General features: G+C 70.4%; 2 protein-coding genes and 1 long non-coding RNA gene across 4 annotated transcripts; 2 read left to right on the top strand and 1 right to left on the bottom strand.

The window, feature by feature from the left end:
* Nucleotides 1-560: 560 nt before the first annotated feature.
* Nucleotides 561-4,420, bottom strand: PLP1 (proteolipid protein 1). 2 transcript variants are annotated; one of them, XM_067304000.1, is made up of 7 exons: nt 4,294-4,420; nt 3,587-3,773; nt 2,635-2,791; nt 1,917-2,085; nt 1,720-1,793; nt 1,529-1,594; nt 561-1,352 (listed from the first exon to the last, which is right to left on the bottom strand). In XM_067304000.1, exons 1-7 carry the CDS (start codon nt 4,295-4,297, stop codon nt 1,281-1,283), a joined length of 729 nt encoding a protein of 242 aa, XP_067160101.1. In that variant the 5' UTR covers nt 4,298-4,420; the 3' UTR covers nt 561-1,280. The 2 variants fall into 2 exon arrangements, with proteins under 2 accessions (XP_067160101.1, XP_067160100.1); XM_067303999.1 differs by having other exon boundaries at nt 2,530-2,791.
* On the top strand, nt 1,269-2,013 carry LOC136993260 (uncharacterized). The gene is made up of 4 exons (XR_010885506.1): nt 1,269-1,347; nt 1,532-1,646; nt 1,736-1,815; nt 1,940-2,013. It is a non-coding gene; the product is annotated as an uncharacterized lncRNA (long non-coding RNA).
* A 6,723-nt stretch (nt 4,421-11,143) lies between the features above and the next one.
* On the top strand, nt 11,144-15,242 carry LOC106484973 (glycine receptor subunit alpha-4-like). The gene is made up of 9 exons (XM_067303998.1): nt 11,144-11,226; nt 12,416-12,549; nt 12,667-12,734; nt 13,040-13,263; nt 13,357-13,439; nt 13,588-13,728; nt 13,824-14,038; nt 14,253-14,399; nt 14,715-15,242. Exons 1-9 carry the CDS (start codon nt 11,144-11,146, stop codon nt 15,147-15,149), a joined length of 1,530 nt encoding a protein of 509 aa, XP_067160099.1. The 3' UTR covers nt 15,150-15,242.
* Nucleotides 15,243-17,724: the final 2,482 nt, after the last annotated feature.

The following is a 17,724-nucleotide window of genomic DNA, read 5'->3' on the forward strand; positions in this document are numbered from 1 at the left end:
ACCCCAGCAAACCCCCTGAGAGAGCGAGCAAGCGAGCGTCCGTGTGTCTTGCCCGACCTTGTCCGGTGTCTCCCGCCCCCGGCATCCCGGCCCGTTCCGGCCGCCTCCGCCCGGCGGCTCTGCCCCCGCATCCGCGCTCCTGCTGAAACAGGCGCTTACGAAAATAATGATCGTACAGACCAAAAAAAAGACAAAAAATTATGGTGCTAGATCCGTGCAGGATGGAGCGTGCCCCCGACGGGAGCCGCTCCAATAAATAAACTCGAAGCCTGGCGTTACGGAGAGGTGGGCAAAGAAGGAAACCGAGGAGCAGCTGGCGGGGGGCACCGGCACCAGCGTTTCGGCAGGATGCAGGGAGGCACCGCGTGCCCGGGGAGCGCCCGGAGTGGGGGAAACGTCTCCTCCGGCCACCCACGGGCGTTTCCGCAGGAAAAGCCCCAGGATTTAGGCCCTGAGCTCTGCGCCCTCCTTCCCTGCTGGGCGCCTTCGCGCGGGGACCGAGACGCGGCCGCTGATCCCACGCGGGGCCGTTGTCCCACTCGCGGGCGACGAGGAGAAAACATGCGGGAAAGGGGAGACGCTACGGACACTACGGACACTACGGACGCGAAACGGCTCGAGGCAGCGAGGAGGGACGCGCGGGGGGGCCCGAAAGGCTCGTCCTGCGCCTGCGAGCGGGGCTGCTCCGGCGTCCCCACCGCCCGGGGCTGCTTTCCAGGGCGGCTGCGTCGGGCACACGGGCGCTATCGGCATCGGGATCAGCGCTCTCTTCGCCACGGGAAGATCCTTGCCCTAAACTCCCTTTGCCTCGGCTGCAGCAGGCGACGTGGGGCGAATTCACCTCTCTTCGCTAGGGGACAGGGGGGGAAAACCCTCCGTCTCTTATCCTCCATCTGGGGGTGGTGACCGCAGGCGGCTCCGGCAGAGCGTCCGGCAATGGCACCGGCACGAGGCCGACTTCCTTTTCCCGCTCGGGAGGCTCTTCCTGGCGGAGCAGCCCACGCCGAGCCGTGCCGGCCGGCGGCGCGGGGGCCCTGCTCTCCTCCTGCCGCCGCGGCCGGGCTCGGCCGCCGAGAGAAAAGTGCACGGGGAGGTGTCCACGGCTGGGAAGCTCTCGGAGGCGAGGGAGGAAGAGGAGGGGAGGGCGGCGGGGAAGGCAGGGTTAACGCGGGAGGGAGGCCGGGCGGCTGCAGTGTTAAAGCCTCGGGGTTAGCGCGGAGAAGGGCGGTTTTGGGGGGTTTTTTTTTTGCCGGCTCGCTGGGCGCCGCCGCGGCGCAGCGCTAGAACTTGGTGCCTCGACCCATCAGCTTGAGGACGGCGAAGTTGTAAGTGGCGGCGATGATGAAGGTGAGCTGCGGGCCGGGCAGAGCGTGAGCGGCGGCGGGTGCCCCGCCGGCATCCGAAGCCTCCCTGGACCCCCACCAGCCTCTGCCGCCCCCCCCCAAACCACCTTATCCCCCTCCAAAACCTCCATCCGCACTTATGCACCCAAAACCACCTGCCCCCCCCGCTCCTCGCGCCCACTCACCAGGGAGACCAGCGTGGCGGCGGCCCCCACGAAGGCGGCGATGAAGAGGTGGAAAGTCATCTGGAACTGCAAGGGGAGCGAGCGCTGAGCGCCTGGCCGGAGCCGGCTGCGTCCCACGGTTTGGGGGGGGGGGGGGTGTCCGGCCCCGGGGCTGGCGGTGGGGCCGGGGGGGGGGGGGAAAACGCACTCACCTCGCTGGTCTTGCAGATGGAGAGCAGGTTGGAGCCGCACACCTTGCCGGGGAAGGCGTTCCAGGGCAGCACGCCTGGGCGGGATGCGGGGCGCCGGTGAGCCGGGGGGGGGTCTCCCGGTGGGAATCCCCCCCCACACACACACCTGGATCTAGGAGGGGGGGGGACACGGGGCAGCCGGCGCCGCCTGCGCTCACCGTACATCCTGGCGTCGGCGCAGAGCGTGCCGATGCTGGCGGAGGTCTTGCTGGGGTTGGCGATGGACTGGCAGGTGGTCCAGGTGGTGAAGTAGATGTAGACGGGCACGGCGGAGCAGGCGAACACCAGCAGCCACACCACGCTCAGCACGTAGGTGATGCCCACGAACTGCAAGCGGCAGCGGCAGCGCCCGGGCCGGTGTCACCGGGTGGGGGGGGACGACACCCGGCGTCGGCCCGGGACCTCGCGGCCGCGCGTGCACGCGCGCACGGGCCACCGGCGGCAGCGGGTGCCGGGGCGGGGATGGGGATGGATTTGGGGGGGGATATTCCCACGGCGGGGTCTGGTCTCCGCCGGAGGGCAGCGGCCAACTCTGCTGGGGATGGGGGTCGGGGGGGGGGGGGGAGTTTCCTGCCCTCCCTCCGCGGTGCCGCCCCGACCATGTCCCGAGGGAAGCGCAGCCGGACTCAGGCAACCGGCCGGGAAATGCAACGCCGGGCGCAGCGATTTCGCTCGCCTGCACAAACCGACTCGTTTTTTTTTGGGGGGGGGGGGTGCGCGCGCCGGGGGGGGGGGGGTTGGGGGGGGGTGCCGAACCCCGGTTAAGATCACCTTGTCAGGATGTCCTAGCCACTTTCCCAAACACTGACACACTCGCTGCAACGAGTGAGCTCGCTGGGGGCCTCGCGCTCCCCTCCCCTTCGGGCCCCCGGTTACCGTTGCGCTGAGCCCCTTGCCGCAGATGGTGGTCTTGTAGTCCCCGAAGATTTGCCGCACGGCGCCCGTGGTGTAGAAGCCTTCGGCCAGCAGCAGGGCTCCGTAGAGGAAGAAGAAGGAGGCCGTGCCGTAGATGAAGTACTGAAAAGCGTGGATGCTGCCGGGGAGAGAGGAGGAGGAGGAGGAGGAGGGAGAGGCTGAGCGGCGCGGGGGTAGCCTGCAGGTGGGACCCCCCCACCCCGGGTGGGGAGTTGGGGGGGCCAACGCAGCGCTGGGGCTGCGGCGCCCGCTCGGGGCTCTGCACGCCACAACGGAGATGGGACCGAGCTGCCCCACGGCCCCGGGGGGCTGCAGCACCGGATGCCTCCTCCTGGCATGGTGCGAGACCTGGATGCAAAGGTGCCCAGTCCCGGTGCGAGGGCGATGCACCAGAGCCAGGGCGATGCATGGGTGCAAGAGCGGTGCACAGCTGCAAGGGCAATGCACTGGAGCCAGGACGATGCACCAGAGCCGTGGCGATGCATGGGTGCAAAGAGCAATGCACGGGTGCAAAGAGCAGTGCACGGGTGCAAGAGCAATGCATGGGTGCAAAGAGCAGTGCACGGGTGCAAGAGCAATGCACGGGTGCAAGAGCAGTGCACGGGTGCAAAGAGCAGTGCACAGGTGCAAGAGCAATGCACGGGTGCAAAGAGCAGTGCACGGGTGCAAAGAGCAATGCACAGGTGCAAAGAGCAATGCACGGGTGCAAGAGCAATGCACGGGTGCAAAGAGCAGTGCACGGGTGCAAAGAGCAGTGCACGGGTGCAAGAGCAATGCACGGGTGCAAAGAGCAGTGCACGGGTGCAAAGAGCAGTGCACGGGTGCAAGAGCAATGCACGGGTGCAAGAGCAATGCACGGGCGCAAAGAGCAGTGCACGGGCGCAAGGGCGACGCAGGGGAGCGGGGTACTTACACGTCGATGAGATACTCATAGTCCTGGTAGTTTTTGGAGAAGTAGGTCTCGATGAGCTGCTCGGTGCCCGTGAGGGCTTCGTGCCCGCAGCCGCAGAACAGCGCTACGCCGAAGAAGCACAGGCCGGTGGCCACCAGCGAGGCGAAGGGCGCCCCGACGAGGCACCGGGCGCAGCACTCCAGCAAGCCTGGAGACGGGAGACAGGGTGGGGGGGGGGGGCTAGGCCGGGCCGCGGGCTCGCTTGGGGTGGGGGGGGCTGCAGCCCGCCTCCCCAAAAACGCCTTTCCGGAGAGGAGGCGCGGTACCGCCCGGACCGCGGGGCCCGGCAGCGCAGGGCGGCCTCGGGGTGCCGGCCGGCGACGTCCCCGTCCCCCGTCCCCCGTCCCCCCCCCCCAGCGGGGGACAATAGCGCATTGTGCATTGGCAGCACAACAGGGAACAAAGGCAGCGCTATGCGGGAACGAGGGGGGGGGGGGACGCGGCTGGCACCGGCCCCCCCTACACACCCCGCCGGAGCCCCTTCCTCTCCGGCAGCCCCCCGGGGCCGATCGCGGAGGCTTTCCCACCCCGGAGCGCCGGCGGCAGCCTGCCCGCTTCGCCCCGGCTGCTAGGTGCCGCTGGGGAAACTGAGGCACAAGCGGCGGCCTGGCTGCCGCCACCTGCCCCACAAGCGGCACGAGCTGCCGGCGGTCTCAGCCCCAACTCACCCATGGCGCCTGGCGTCGGCGAGCTCCGCGGTGCGCGGGGCGCTGCGGCGGCGTGGGTCTGGGGCCGGCGGGACCGCGGGGCGCCTGCCTGCGCCTTCGCCCTCCGCTCTCCCCTCTGGGCAGCTGCCCGCTCCGCCGGCAGGGAAAAGGGCTCGCTGATTGACAGCCGCCCCCCTTAAAGGCAGCGGCCCCCCCCCCTCCCTCCCTCCTCCTCCTCCTCCTCCTCCTCTCCCCCCCCCCGGCGGCACCCCCCCCCCCCCCCCCGGCGGCACCCCTTGCCTGCCGGGCGCCCTGCGCTGGCTCCGGGCCTCTGTGCGGGGTTGGGGGGGGGGGGGCGATTTTGCAAAAGAGAAATGGCCCCGCGGGGTCCCTGGGGTGCCCCATATGCAGCACGGCCCCCCCCCCAGCACCCACGGCCCCGAGCACCTGCCTGTTTGGGTGCTGCTTGCCCCAGGGTTGGGGCAAGGTGTGTGTGGGGGTCCCCAGGCGACGGCTCCCCTGGATGTCCCTGGCTCCTGTGCGTGTCCCCAGCTCCCTTGGGTGCCCCTGGCTCCCCTAGGTGCCCCGAGCTCCCCTGGGTGCCACCAGGTCCCATGGATGTCCCCAGTGCCCATGGGTGCCCCGGTTTCTCTGGGTGCTCCCAGCTCCCTTTGGTGCTCCCAGTTCCCCCTGGTGCTCCAGTTCCCCTGGGTGTTCCCAGCTCCCGGGATGCTCCCATGGCTGCCCCAGCTCCCTTGGGTGCCCCTGGCTCCCCTAGATGCCCCAAGCTTCCCTAGATGTCCCCAGTGTCCATGGGTGCCCCTGGTTTCTCTTGGTGCTCCCAGCTCCCTTTGGTGCTCCCAGCTCCCAGGATGCTCCCAGATGCTCCCGTGGGTGCCCCAGCTCCCTTGAGTGCTCCTGGTTCCCCTAGGTGCCCCAAGCTCCCCTGGGTGCCACCAGGTCCCATGGATGTCCCCAGTGCCCATGGTTGCCCCGGCTTCTCTGGGTGCTCCCAGCTCCCCAGATGCCCCCAGATGCTCCTGTGGGTGCCCCAGCTCCCTTGGGTGCCCTTGGCTCCCCTAGATGCCCCAAGCTTCCCTAGATGTCCCCAGTGCCCATGGGTGCCCCTGGCTTCTCTGGGTGCTCCCAGCTCCCCTGGGGGCTCCCAGCTCCCCAGATGCCCCTGTGGGTGCCCCAGCTCCCTTGGGTGCTCTCGGGTCCTCTGGGTGCTCCCAGCTGCTGTGGGTGCCCCCAGCTCCCTTAGGTGTCCCAGCTCCTCCGAGTGCTCCCAGCTGCCTTGGATGCTCCCAGCTCCCCTGGGTGCTCCCAGCTCCCCCGGGTGCCCCCAGACACCCCGGCCACGGAGCCGGCACCGGGCCGGGGAAGCCTGCAGAGGGCAACAGGCCGCTGCCAGCGCGGCCGCGGGGACAAAGCGCCGCTGTGCGCCCTCAATGCCCCGCGCGGTGCCAGGCGGCCCCGGGGCTGGCACCCGCATGCGGCTGGCACCCGGCCCCCCTCGCCCCCCCCCCCCCCCCACCCCACCCCGGCGCCCCACCGCTCGCTCCGGAGCGGGGCCGGGAGGGAAGAGCCGCGCGGGGAGCCGGGAGCTCCGCCACTGCTGCGGCGGCCTTGGGTGACTCCCTTAGCCTGAGCCGCCTCGCCACGGCCCCGGGAGCGTCCCAGCCCCAAAACGTTCCCCTAGGGAACAACATTTGGATGGTCAGGAGTGAAAAATCTCCAGAGGCGGATGCAAAGCCGCTGCCTTTCCCAGGGGGTCACAGGGACCTGGCGGCTGCAGCTTTCTTAGCCGCTCCGGCAGCGCCCCGGCACGCGCGGGGAAACGGGGCTGCGGGTTCCCCCCGCGGAAACCCGCGTGGTGCCGATGGTGCTTCCCTGCAGCACTCCATGGATTTGGTCCTTTGGGAACGGCCGCGGAGGCCGTGAGCCATCACGGGGGGGGGGGGGGGGGGGGGGGATTTCTGCCCCGAGGGGCTTCGCGCTTTGGCAGCCGCCGCTCGCCTTGGCGCCCTTCAGCCTCCTTGTCCCGCTTTGGTTTTTCCCTATTTGGTCTCATTTTGACATTGGAGGGGAGACGCGCTGGGGGGGGGGGGGGGGGGGCTGCTCCCCCCCTTGCGATTCCGGCCAAAACGCTGCCTTTTCGCCCGTTTTTCCCGCGGGTTTGCAGCTCTCCCCCCCGCGGGACACCGGAGCCGGCGGCCCCTTCCCGTGCCGTCACGCCGCCGAACCTCGCCTCTATTTTTAGGCGGCCGCTTGCAGCGCGAGGCTCCGCTCGCCCGGTCGCTTCTGCTGAGTTCGGCCGTCCTTCCTCGCCCGCCTCGCTGCACCCGTCCGGCGGGCAAAAATACCCGGAGGAGGCGGCGGCGGCGGCCGCTGCCGGCCCCAAGGACGCCCGGGAGAGCCCGGCTGCCCCCGCCGCCGCCGCCCGGCCCGGCCTGTGCTATTTGTATTCCCCCGCTGCTGCAAGGCTGCAAAACGTGCTAATAAAAATTAAATTAAAAAAAGAAAGAAAAAAAAAAAAGAAACGCGGTTGGCAGAGCGTGACGGAGGCCGGGGAGGAGAGCTGAAGGGCGGACGGACGGGCGGACAGGCAGGTGTCAAGGGAGGGCAGAGGAAGGGCTGGATCTGCCGGAGCGGAGCCGGTGGGACAGAGGGTGAGGGATGCGGAGTGCAATTTGGAGAAAAAGTGGTGTTGAGCTTTTTTTTTTCCTCCCCCCTCCCAATGATTTTCCAGCAGATTTGCCTTTCACGTCCCCTGACTTTCTCCTTGCTTTTGCTCCGCAGAGGAGGGCGAGCAGGCGCCGGGCGCTGATGCTCTCCGGGCCGCTTGCTGCCCCGCTCCCGTTTGCCTCCCAGAAAATCCCGAGAGGCAAAGGCAAGTGTCCGTGTGCCTGCTCGGCACCGCACTGCCCCCCCCCCCCCTTTATTTCTTGCTGCCCAAAGGACTCGTTTCAAAAAGCCGGGGTGCAAAATGCGGGGGTTTTCCAGCCCGGCTCCAAAGCAATTCCCATCATTTTGGGCCACACAGCAATTGCACAACCCTCCTTCCCCCCCCCCCCCCCCCCTTGCAGCTGGTCTGCGTGGAAATAAGGGGTTAACGCTGCACTGGTGCATCGCTCCGGGTGTTACATTCCCGCGCCGGGCGCTCGGTGCCAGGCGCTGCACAGCCGCGATTCCCCGGCAGCAGCCGTTCGCCTCCGGGCGCCTGCGCCGGCTCCGCTCCCGGCCCCCAGCGGTTCTTTGGACGCTTATATCTGAATTAAATCCCCCCCTCCCGGCGTGCCCAGCTTGCCAAGGCCGCGGTGCCGTGGGTGCCGTGGGTGCCGTGCCGTCCCCGGGCCCCCACGGGCTGCGAAAGGCGAGTGGGTGCAGCCGGGCCGTGTTTCCGAGCCGGGGCAGTGCTTTCCCGTGCCGTGGAGCCCGGAGCCCGGCTCTGCAGGAGAGCGGAGGCGCATGTCCCCGCGCAGACCCGCGCAGCGCCGTGCAGTCCCCTGCACCTTCCCGTTCCCATGGCCTGTGCATGGGGAAAAAAATCCTCACCCCCCCCCCCATTTACTTTGTGCCCTCCGGAGCAAGAGGGATGCAGGCATCGCCCTGCCTGGAGCGTGCGGTCTGCAAGGGTCTGCACGGGCTGCAAAAGTCGGGGAGAGGAGAGGAGAGGACGGGGGAGACCCCAGGGCAGGGGAGGTGGGGGTGAGCGGTCGGGGGGGGGGGACACACGGGTGGCTGATGGCCCTTGTCAGGCTCCTGCCCGATTCGGGACAAAAATACCAGTCGGAGCCCGGGCTGCTTCCCTCTCCCTTAGGGCACAGAAAGGTTCAGGGCTTTGGTATTCGGTTTGCTGCTCTCCTTAGAAACGGCAGCGACCCCCAGGCTGTTTTCACGGCCTTGAAGGAGAACTGGGATGGGAGGATTAGGAAACAGAAAGGGGAGCTGCCACTCCCGGCGCTCCCGGCGCTCCCAGCACTCCCAGTGCCTGCATTTGCAGGGCAGGCCGGGAGCCGCTGGGAAGGGAGCTGACCGGGGGGGGGGGGATTGCAAGGCCGGGAGGATGAGGAGCACCCACTGCCCGCAGCTCTCTGGGTCGCTTTTCCCTTTCCAGCTGCTCCTGGGCACACAAAGTGCTGGAATGGGTTGCTCAAAACCCCCAGCAAACCGGAGCCCGCCTGACCCTGCAGCCCTCTCCATGCTTTGGACTCTCCCGGCTTCCTAGCAAAGGGAAAAAAAAACCGATCCAGCCCCCCAGAGGTGCTGGATCCGGGCAGAGTTTGGCCCCGGGGGGCACAGGGACGGATAGGGGGACAGACAGATGGGGGGGGCAAGGAGAGACCGTGGCGCTTTCCTCCCTGCCTGAGCGGCCTCGGCCCATGCTGCCGCCCAGCAGGCGCTGCCACCGTCTCGGGACACGGCCACGCCGGCGTTCTGCTGCCTGGCGCTTTGCCGCTTGCCGGGAGAAAAAAAACCACCTAAAACTCTGAGTCAGTGGATCCCAGGGAGAAGCCTGTTTTCAGCATTCCCGAAAATCCCCTGGGCAGGATGCTCGGCGCCTCGCCCAGGGCTCTGCTGCAGCAGTTCCTGCTCCAGCCCCCGCATTGGCACCACCTCATTTCCCTGCTGGGGCGCCCGGTGCATCCCTTTTCTCCGAGCAGATTCCCAGCGCTCCCGGGCTCCTGGCACCGGTGGGATGGCTGCACCACCCTCCCTGCACTGCAGCTCCCAGCGGGCCTCGTTAGCCAGGTGCACGCGCTCCTCCCCGGCCGTGCCTCAGTTTCCCCGCAGGGCGGAGGGGACGCTGCCGGCTCCCCCCCTCCACCTTGTGTCACGTCCGTTTAATCCGGAAAGTCCCGGGAATCGATGCTGTCGCGTGCTGCATGTTTGCTTGGTGCCCCAGATCGCCATCGCGGCCCTGTCCGCACTAATGGCAACAGTGGTCGGAGGAGACTCCTCCGCATTCCCGGTGCCGGGGAGCAGCGGCGAGGTCCCGCACCCGCTTCCTCCCCCCCTCCGCTGCTCGGCACGGCCATCCCGCTGTCACGTTTCCTCGGTGCAGCCGGCTCAGCAGGCAGCCCTCAAAATCCTGCTTCGGCTCTTCGTGAAGGAGAAGCCAATGCCGAGCCGCCCGGGAACGCTCTCTCCGGCTCCGGCGCGACCTTGCCCCCCCCGCACCGGAGCCCGCGCCGACTCCCGCCGCAGCTTCTGCCCCCGGCGGTCCCCGGCATCCCTCCCCGAGCGGGAACTCGCACGAATACACGCAATGCGCCCGCCGCAGTAACGGAGGTGAAGCGGAACGAGGCGTCCACCGGAACCATTTATTCCGTGCTGCTCTTTTTTCCTGCTCTTTGCATCCTCACGAATGAGTCTTGGATAGTCTAGGCCGGGGGGCAGCGCTCTGCCCGGCCGCGGGGCCCCGGGGCGGAGGAGTCCGAGGCCGAGCCCGGTCCGCGTTACCCTGTCAAAAAGCACCCGGGGCCTCCGTTTCCCTCTAGGGAACCCCCGGAGCAGCCGAAAGAGGGGCAGGATTTCTCACGCGCGGAGCCTTCGGGACACGCAGGCACCGAGGTGTCAGCTCCGAGGGCTGAGCGCCGCCAGGACCGGAGCCCCTTGGGGATCTGCGCCCGGCTGCCTACAGCAGGTGCTGAGCTGGAGCAGACCCCCGGGACCGCGCAGCCCCCGGCAGGCGGAGGGAGGAGGGAGCCCAGCTGCTCCCCCCCCCCGCTCGGCCTGGCAGCACCTCCAGGCCCCTCCAGCACATCCCTCCGCCCTGGCGCATCCCTCAACCGTGGGGTCTCCCTCAAACCCAGAGCACCTCTCCACCTCAGAGCATCCCTTGATCCCAGAGTATCCCTCGATCCCAGGGCATTCTTCCACCTCGGACCATCCCTGGACCCCAAAGCATCCCTCCACCCTGGAGCATCCTTTGATCCCACTGTGTTCCTTGTCCCTGGCACACCCCTCCGCCCCAGCACATCCCTCAACCCCGGTCCATCTCTCCAGCCTAATGTGTCCCTCCACCCTGGAGCGTCCCTCGATCACAGAGCATCCCTCTGCCCCGGAGCATCCTTCCACCCCGGAGCATCCTTCCACCCCGGAGCATCCCTCCATCCCGTGGCATCCCTCCACTCCGGAGCACCCCTCCACCCCGGGGCATCCCTCGATCACAGAACATCCCTCCACCCCGGAGCATCCCTCCACCCCGGGGCATCCCTCGATCACAGAGCATCCCTCCACCCCGGAGCATCCCAGCACCCCGGAGCATCCTTCCACCCCGGGGCATCCCTCTGCCCCGGAGCATCCCTCCACTCCGGAGCACCCCTCCACCCCGGGGCATCCCTCGATCACAGAGCATCCCTCCACCCCGGAGCAGCCCTCCGCCCCGCAGCCCCCGGAGGGTCCGGCCTTTCCCCGCCAGCACCGGGCCGGGTCGCGCAGCCCCGGCAGCGAGGCATCAGCGCGGGGGGGGAGCGGGCTCGCAGGCAGCCCCGCCGCGACCCCGGAGCCCGCGGGGGCGGCGGAGCCCCGTCCCGGAGAGGCGCCTCCCCCGGGCGGCGGCGGCGGCGGCGGCGAGGGGAAACTGAGGCAGCGGCGGGGCGGCGGGGCGGCGGGCGGCTCCCGGCGCTGCCCCCGCCTCCTCCCGGCGCGGCGGGCGCAGGCTCCTCCCGGCTCCCGGTGGCCGCAGCCTGCCGGCCCCCCCCCCCCCCCCCCGCGGCGGGCTCCCGCTCGCCCGGGCTATGCGCAGAGGGGCCCGGCCGGGGGCAGCGGCAGCGGCGCCGGTGCGGCGGGAGCGGGGGAGCCGCCGCCGCCGGCCGGGTCATGCCCGTGCGCCCGGGGCGGCGGCGCTGCTGGCTGCGGCGGGATGGGCGCGCTGCGGGCCGCCGCCCTCGCCTTCCTCCTCCTCCTCCTCCTCGGCTGCCTCCTGCCCCGGCGCGGCCCGCTCAGGTGAGCGCTCGGCGCGGGGTGCTCGGCGCTGCGCGCTCCCGCCGCCGCGAAGCCCTGGGGCGGGCGGGCGGGCGGGGGGGGGGTCCCCGCATCGCTCCGGGCGAGGGGGTGCTCCCCGGGCACCCGGACCCTCCCCCCGGGGAACCGGACCCGTTCCGGGACCCAAATCCCCCCCCCCCAGACCCCGATCCCCCCCCTCGACCCGCACCCCCCTCCAGCATCCCGAGCCAGACCCTCACCCAGGGACCCGGACCCGTTCCGGGACCCAAATCCCCCCCCTCCAGATCCCGACCTCCTGCGGCACCCCGACCCCCCCAGACCCCCCTCCAGCATCCTGAGCCAGACCCTCCCCCGGGGACCCGGACCCCCCCTCTGGCATCACAGCCATCCCCGGGGACTCAGATCCCCCTCCAGCATCCCATCCCCCCCAGTCCCGGACACCCTCTGGCATCCGGAGCCAGACCTTCTCCCAGGGACCCAGACCCCCACCCCGGACCGAGACCCCCTTCCAGCATCCCACCCCGCCCCAGACCTGGACCCCTTCCAGCATCCAGAGCCGGATCCTGCCCCGGGACCTGGACCCCCCCTGCAGCATCCCACTCCGCCCCCCCGGGGACCCGACCCCTCCCGGCCAAACGCCTCCCCCCGGGAAGCCCGACCTTCCCTTCCACGCAGGACCCAAACCTCCTCTGCAGGAGAGCCGGAGCCCCCCCGGTCCAGCCTCCCCCTCTCCCCAGGACCCGCATCTCCCCCCGGAGCCGCCCCCCGGCCGGACCTTCCCCGCTGAGCCCCGACCGTGCAGACCCTGGCTCTGCCCCTGCCCAGGCGCTGGGGTCCCCGTGCCCCCCCCCGGCTGCCCGGGCCCGCCTGGGGGTCCCTCGCCACGGCGGGGAGAAGGGACGAGCGGGGGCCACCAGCTCCTTCCGCCCTGCTGCAAAGACCCCGAGACGCCCAGACCCACTCCCAGCTTGGGGACTTTGGGGGGGGGGGGGGTCAGGACCCAGCCCCCACGTGACCCAGGCCGGCGGGTGCCCCAGGTCCCACGGGGGGGGCACGAGCAGCCGCTTGGCCCGCTCGGGTGCCCCTTTCCCTCTCTTTTCCGGCTGCGATCCGGGCCGAGGCGGGGGGCAAGGGATGGGGGGGGGGGGGGCCGGGGGGTCCCCGCTGAGCTGCCGCCCGCGGCCCGCAGGCCGGTGGCGGGGCGGGAGGAGCGGCGGGCGGCCTCGCGCCGCGCGCCCCAGCCCCCGCCGCCCTCCGACTTCCTCGACAAGCTCATGGGACGCACGTCAGGCTACGACGCCCGCATCCGCCCCAATTTCAAAGGTGAGCGCGGGGCCGCCCCTCACCGTCCCCCCCTGCCCCAAACCACCCCCCCCCCCCCCCCCACCACCACCACCCCGGGGCCCAGCGGCGCTTTCACGCCGCCCGCTCGTTTTCCAGGCCCGCCCGTCAACGTGACGTGCAACATCTTCATCAACAGCTTCGGCTCCGTCACCGAGACCACCATGGTAAGGGTGTCGCGGGCGCCCGCTCGGCTCCTCTTCCCCATCCCGAGCCTCCTCCTACGGAGCGTTCCCAGCCCTCCGCCGTCTCCCGCAGCGCCGCGGAGCAGCCTGGCCCTGTGTTCCCCAGCGAACGATGGATCTTCCCAGGGTCACCTAAAGCCAGATCCGCTGCTCTGTCCCTATTCCCCGAGCCTGCGCCCGGCAAACCCACCGCAGCGGCTGGAGCAACGCCGGCCGCGGCAGCCCCGCGCCGCTGGCGCTCGCCGTGCCCCGCTCCCCGGCCGACGCGCGGGCCTCCTCTCCCCTAGGACTACCGCGTGAATGTCTTCCTGCGGCAGCAGTGGAACGACCCGCGCCTGGCTTACCGCGAGTACCCGGATGACTCCCTCGACCTGGACCCCTCCATGCTCGACTCCATCTGGAAGCCCGACCTGTTCTTCGCCAACGAGAAAGGCGCCAACTTCCACGAGGTCACCACCGACAACAAGCTGCTGCGCATCTTCAAGAACGGCAACGTGCTCTACAGCATCAGGTAGGGCCAGCGGGGTCCCGCCGCCCCGCCGCGGCCGGGCTTTCGCCTCCCTGCGGCCCCCGCAACCCCCTCCTCTCCTGCCGCCCCGTCCAGGCTGACGCTGATCCTCTCCTGCCCCATGGATCTCAAGAACTTCCCCATGGACGTCCAGACGTGCACCATGCAGCTGGAGAGCTGTGAGTACCTGGGTGGCTTTCGAGCTGCTCTTCGTCCCCCCCGTCCTGTCCCCGCTGCAGGGGGGAGTGGGACGGAGCAGGATTCGGGGTTGGGGGGGGCGAACGGGGCGCCGGCCCCCCATTTCCACCCTCCCTCCCTCCCGTGCAGTCGGCTACACCATGAACGACCTCATCTTCGAGTGGCTGGAGGAGCAGGAGGCCGTGCAGGTGGCCGAGGGCTTGACGCTCCCGCAGTTCATCCTGCGGGATGAGAAGGACCTGGGCTATTGCACCAAGCACTACAACACAGGTGAGCGTCCGCGGGGGCCCCGCTGCGGGCACGGGGACCCCCCCCCGGCCGGAGCCCACGGCGGCCGGAGCCCACGGCGCCGCCTGTCCCCGCAGGCAAGTTCACCTGCATCGAGGTGAAGTTCCACCTGGAGAGGCAGATGGGCTACTACCTGATCCAGATGTACATCCCCAGCCTGCTCATCGTCATCCTCTCCTGGGTCTCCTTCTGGATCAGCATGGACGCGGCGCCGGCCCGCGTGGGGCTGGGCATCACCACCGTGCTCACCATGACCACGCAGAGCGCCGGCTCCCGTGCCTCCCTGCCCAAGGTCGGTTCCCGGCGGTCCGGCGTGCTCCCGCCGGCGGCACGGCTGGTCCGCTCACAGCCATGATCCGTAGCTTTCCTCCCTGGGAGGAGAAGCGTTTCCCCGTGCGAGCGGCTCTCGCCGCGGCCCAGGTGGTTAGTGAGCCGGCAGAACCGGGGCCGCGGCAGCCCCGGCGCTGGTGCCTGAGGCCCCGTGTCGCCCCGTGTCCCCCCCGCAGGTGTCCTACGTGAAGGCCATCGACATCTGGATGGCCGTGTGCCTGCTCTTCGTCTTCGCCGCCTTGCTGGAATACGCCGCCGTCAACTTCGTCTCCCGGCAGCACAAGGAGTTCGCGCGCCTGCGGCGGCGGCGGCGACGGCGGATGGTGAGTCCCCTCCCGCCACCGCTGTCACGACGTCTGCCCGTGCTCAGCCGCCGAGGGGGCTGCCCCGGGGGGCTGCCTTACGCGCCTCGTCCTCTTCTTCCTCCCAAAAAGCAGACGAATAAATAACAAGGGTGGGGGGCAAACGGCCTCCCCCCCTCGCCTGCAGCCCCAAACCCCGGGCGTCTTGCTCAGCCGCAGCGGTGACGGAGCCTCGTTGCTGCATGGGGGCAGCGAAAGAGCGACGGGGCCTGGTCCTTGCAGCCACCGTCCCTCCGTGCCTCAGTTTCCCCTCCTGTAAAATGGGGCTGACACCAGCCCGGTCCACCCGGTGCGGGGGCTGGTGCAGACCCCGCAGGACCCCTGAGTGCACCCCGCACCCCATGCACCCTGCACCCCAATGCTCCCTGCACCCCACACCCCATGCACCCCCCCCCGATGGCCCTGTCCCCCCCCCGCCAGGAGGAAGAGCTGGTCCGCGAGAGCCGCTTCTACTTCCGAGGCTACGGGCTGGGCCACTGCCTGCAGGCGAAGGACGGGGCCGCCGGCAAGGCCCCCGGCATCTACAGCCCCCCGGCGCCCGGCGCGCCGCTGCGCGATGGGGACGCCCTGCGCCGGCGCTGCGCCGACCGCGCCAGGCGGATCGACACCGTCTCCCGCGCCGTCTTCCCCTTCGCCTTCCTCGTCTTCAACGTCTTCTACTGGGTCGTCCACAAAGTGCTGCGCTCGGAGGACGCCCGCCCGGCGCCCTGAGGGGCCCAGGGGTCCGGGACGGAGCCGCCGGCCCTCGGCCCGATCCCGCCGGCTGCCACGAGCTCCGCATTGGCGCCCCGGGCTGGCACGGGATAGCAGCAGAGAGCGGGAAGGAAACCCCCCCCCACCCCCCCCGGGCCTTTTCGAGCCCTATCGCCCCGCTTCCCCCCCCCCCGGCAGCCCCGCTCCGGCGCCCCGAAGGGGAGCATCTTAAATCTGGGCTTAAGGACTCAGCGAGGCTCCCAGCCTTCCGGACCTGGATGTCCTCCGCGCTTTGCAGGAAATAAAAGCAGTAGGCAACGTTTACGTAGGTCCTACAGAGCGAAACGTGTCGCTGCTCTCCTTCCCCGCCGCTCCCAGCCGGCCTGAACGGGGCTGCAGCCCCGGCGGGTGCCTCGTGCCGGCCGCCGGTGTCCATCCGCCTGCGGCCCCCGCTGCAGGAGAGACCACCAGGGAGGCAGCACGGAATCGGGATTTGCCCCTTTCCTCGGAGGCTGCAGAGCCACCACGGTGCAGCGAGGGCCCCCGGAGCTGCCTGCTCCGGACAGGCGCCCACGGCAGCTCAGGGCATCGCAGGCAGGGGGATGCAGGCTGGGTGCAGCCTGCCGAAATCCGCCCCCCCCCGGCACCTCCCCAGACAGAAACCCCAGCCATGGCCCTGGAGCACCCTTTCTGCTCCTCGTCCAGGCTTCGCCCTTGGCTTCCCTCTCCTGGATAAGCCGGAGCAAAGCCCCACACCCTGCTGTTTTGCAAGCCCCGCTGGTCACTGAACAGCATGTGCCCATTTCACAGAGGGGAATGTGGAGGAGAAGTGGCTCCAGCCAAGCTGGGGTCCCGCCGGGATGGAGTGAGACGGCTCCACGCTGCCGCCCTCCCTGCCGGGTGCTGCCGCTGCCCCATCCCAGCGGGTGCATTTGGCCTGACCACATCCCCGTGCCGGGCTTTAGAGACTCGCTTTGCGGGAGGCCCCGTCCCGGAGGTGAGGGAAGGGCCGTGCGGGGCGACAGCACCTCCTCCCTGCTGCTCGCCCCCGGGCCCTTCTCCTGCAGGCACCGCCAGCCGGAGAGGCGCCGCGCACGGACGGCATCCGCAGGTGCTTCGAGCCCGACCGGCCAACGCACGACGGGTTTTTAAACGGCGGCAACCTTCCTACGCGAATAAAGTCTTTCTGGGCTTTTCGGCAGCAGGGTTGTATCCGGAGGTCGGCCCCGGCCAGCTCCCGGCTCCCCCCCCCCCCCCCCCCACCGCGCGCAGGGAGGGCGCTGGGGCGAGGGGGCCGCGGGAAGCGGGCGCAGGAGCCCCGCCGCGACGGGCACCGCCGGCGGGAGGAGCGAGCCCCGGGCTGCGATTACGCCCGGCCGTCGCTGCCTCCCTCCGTGATTTTTCTGACATAATTGGCAGCGACTGTCGCGTTTCATCATTAGCAGCTCGGCCGCGGCGCGGGAGATGCCCGCGTGCGTGCACTCGCTTGCAGCCGGCGGCAGCGGAGGAGGCAGGGTCAGGTCCCCCCTCTCCGTGACCGGCTCTGCGGGATGCTCCGGCTCCCACGGATCCCTCCCGAGGCGTCCTGGGGCGCATCTCCAAGGAGGGGAAGGGGTCGGGATGGGGAACGCGCCTCGCCGAGCAGTCCGGTCCCGTCCCGGGGGTCTCAATGCCCATGTTGCTCCCGTGCCGGGGCGAGCAGAGGGCTATTGCCCCCCGTGGGCTTGGCTGGGGGGGGGACACAGCACCCAAGCGGGGCGGATCCGGGAGGTTTCCAGCAGGGATGCGGAGCTCCGAGGCCCCGCCGCCGCCCTGCCCTCGCTGGGCAGGCGCCAGCCCCGGGGAGGCGGCAGCTGTGCCGGGGCAGTGACGCCAGTGCCGCGGTGCCACCCGGGGCCGGCGCCTCCGTGCCCGGCCGGCGCGGGGGCCAGGCGGAGGCCGCAGCTGCCGGCGAGCGAGCATCAATCCCCCTCTGTGCCGCCGGCCAGCCTTCCCCAACCTCGTGCCCCCCGCCCCGTCGCCCCGCCGCCTCCCGCCCCGTCCTCGTCCTCGTCCTCGGGGGCCAGCGAGGGCCAGGCTGCGCCCGGGCGCGTGCCGCCGCTCCGGGAATAACGGCGGCGTTTCCTTAAGGCCTCCTGGGGGTTTCGGCGACGCGTCAGCCAGCACCGGGAGCCGGGATGCTGCAGGCCGAGGGGTGACGCTTGGCCCCCACCACAGCCTCCCGCCACCCTGGTTTGGACTGGGAGCACTGGGGGGACGATGCTCGGCCCCTGCCGCGGCCTCCCGCCGCCCCAGTTTGGACTGGGAGCACTGGGGGGACGATGCTCGGCCCCCGCCGCGGCCTCCTGCCGCCCCGGTTTGGACTGGGAGCACTGGGGGGGATGACGCTCGGCCCCTGCCGTGGCCTCCCACCGCCCCAGTTTGGACTGGGAGCACTGGGGGGGATGACGCTCGGCCCCTGCCGTGGCCTCCCACCGCCCCAGTTTGGACTGGGAGCACTGGGGGGCCACGCTCGGCCCCCACTGCGGCCTCCCGCTGCCCCACTTTGGACTGGGAGCACTGGGGGGATGACGCTCGGCCCCAGCCATGGCCT

Source organism: Apteryx mantelli, chromosome 13 (assembly GCF_036417845.1).
Source record: "Apteryx mantelli isolate bAptMan1 chromosome 13, bAptMan1.hap1, whole genome shotgun sequence".
Lineage (NCBI taxonomy): Eukaryota > Metazoa > Chordata > Aves > Apterygiformes > Apterygidae > Apteryx > Apteryx mantelli.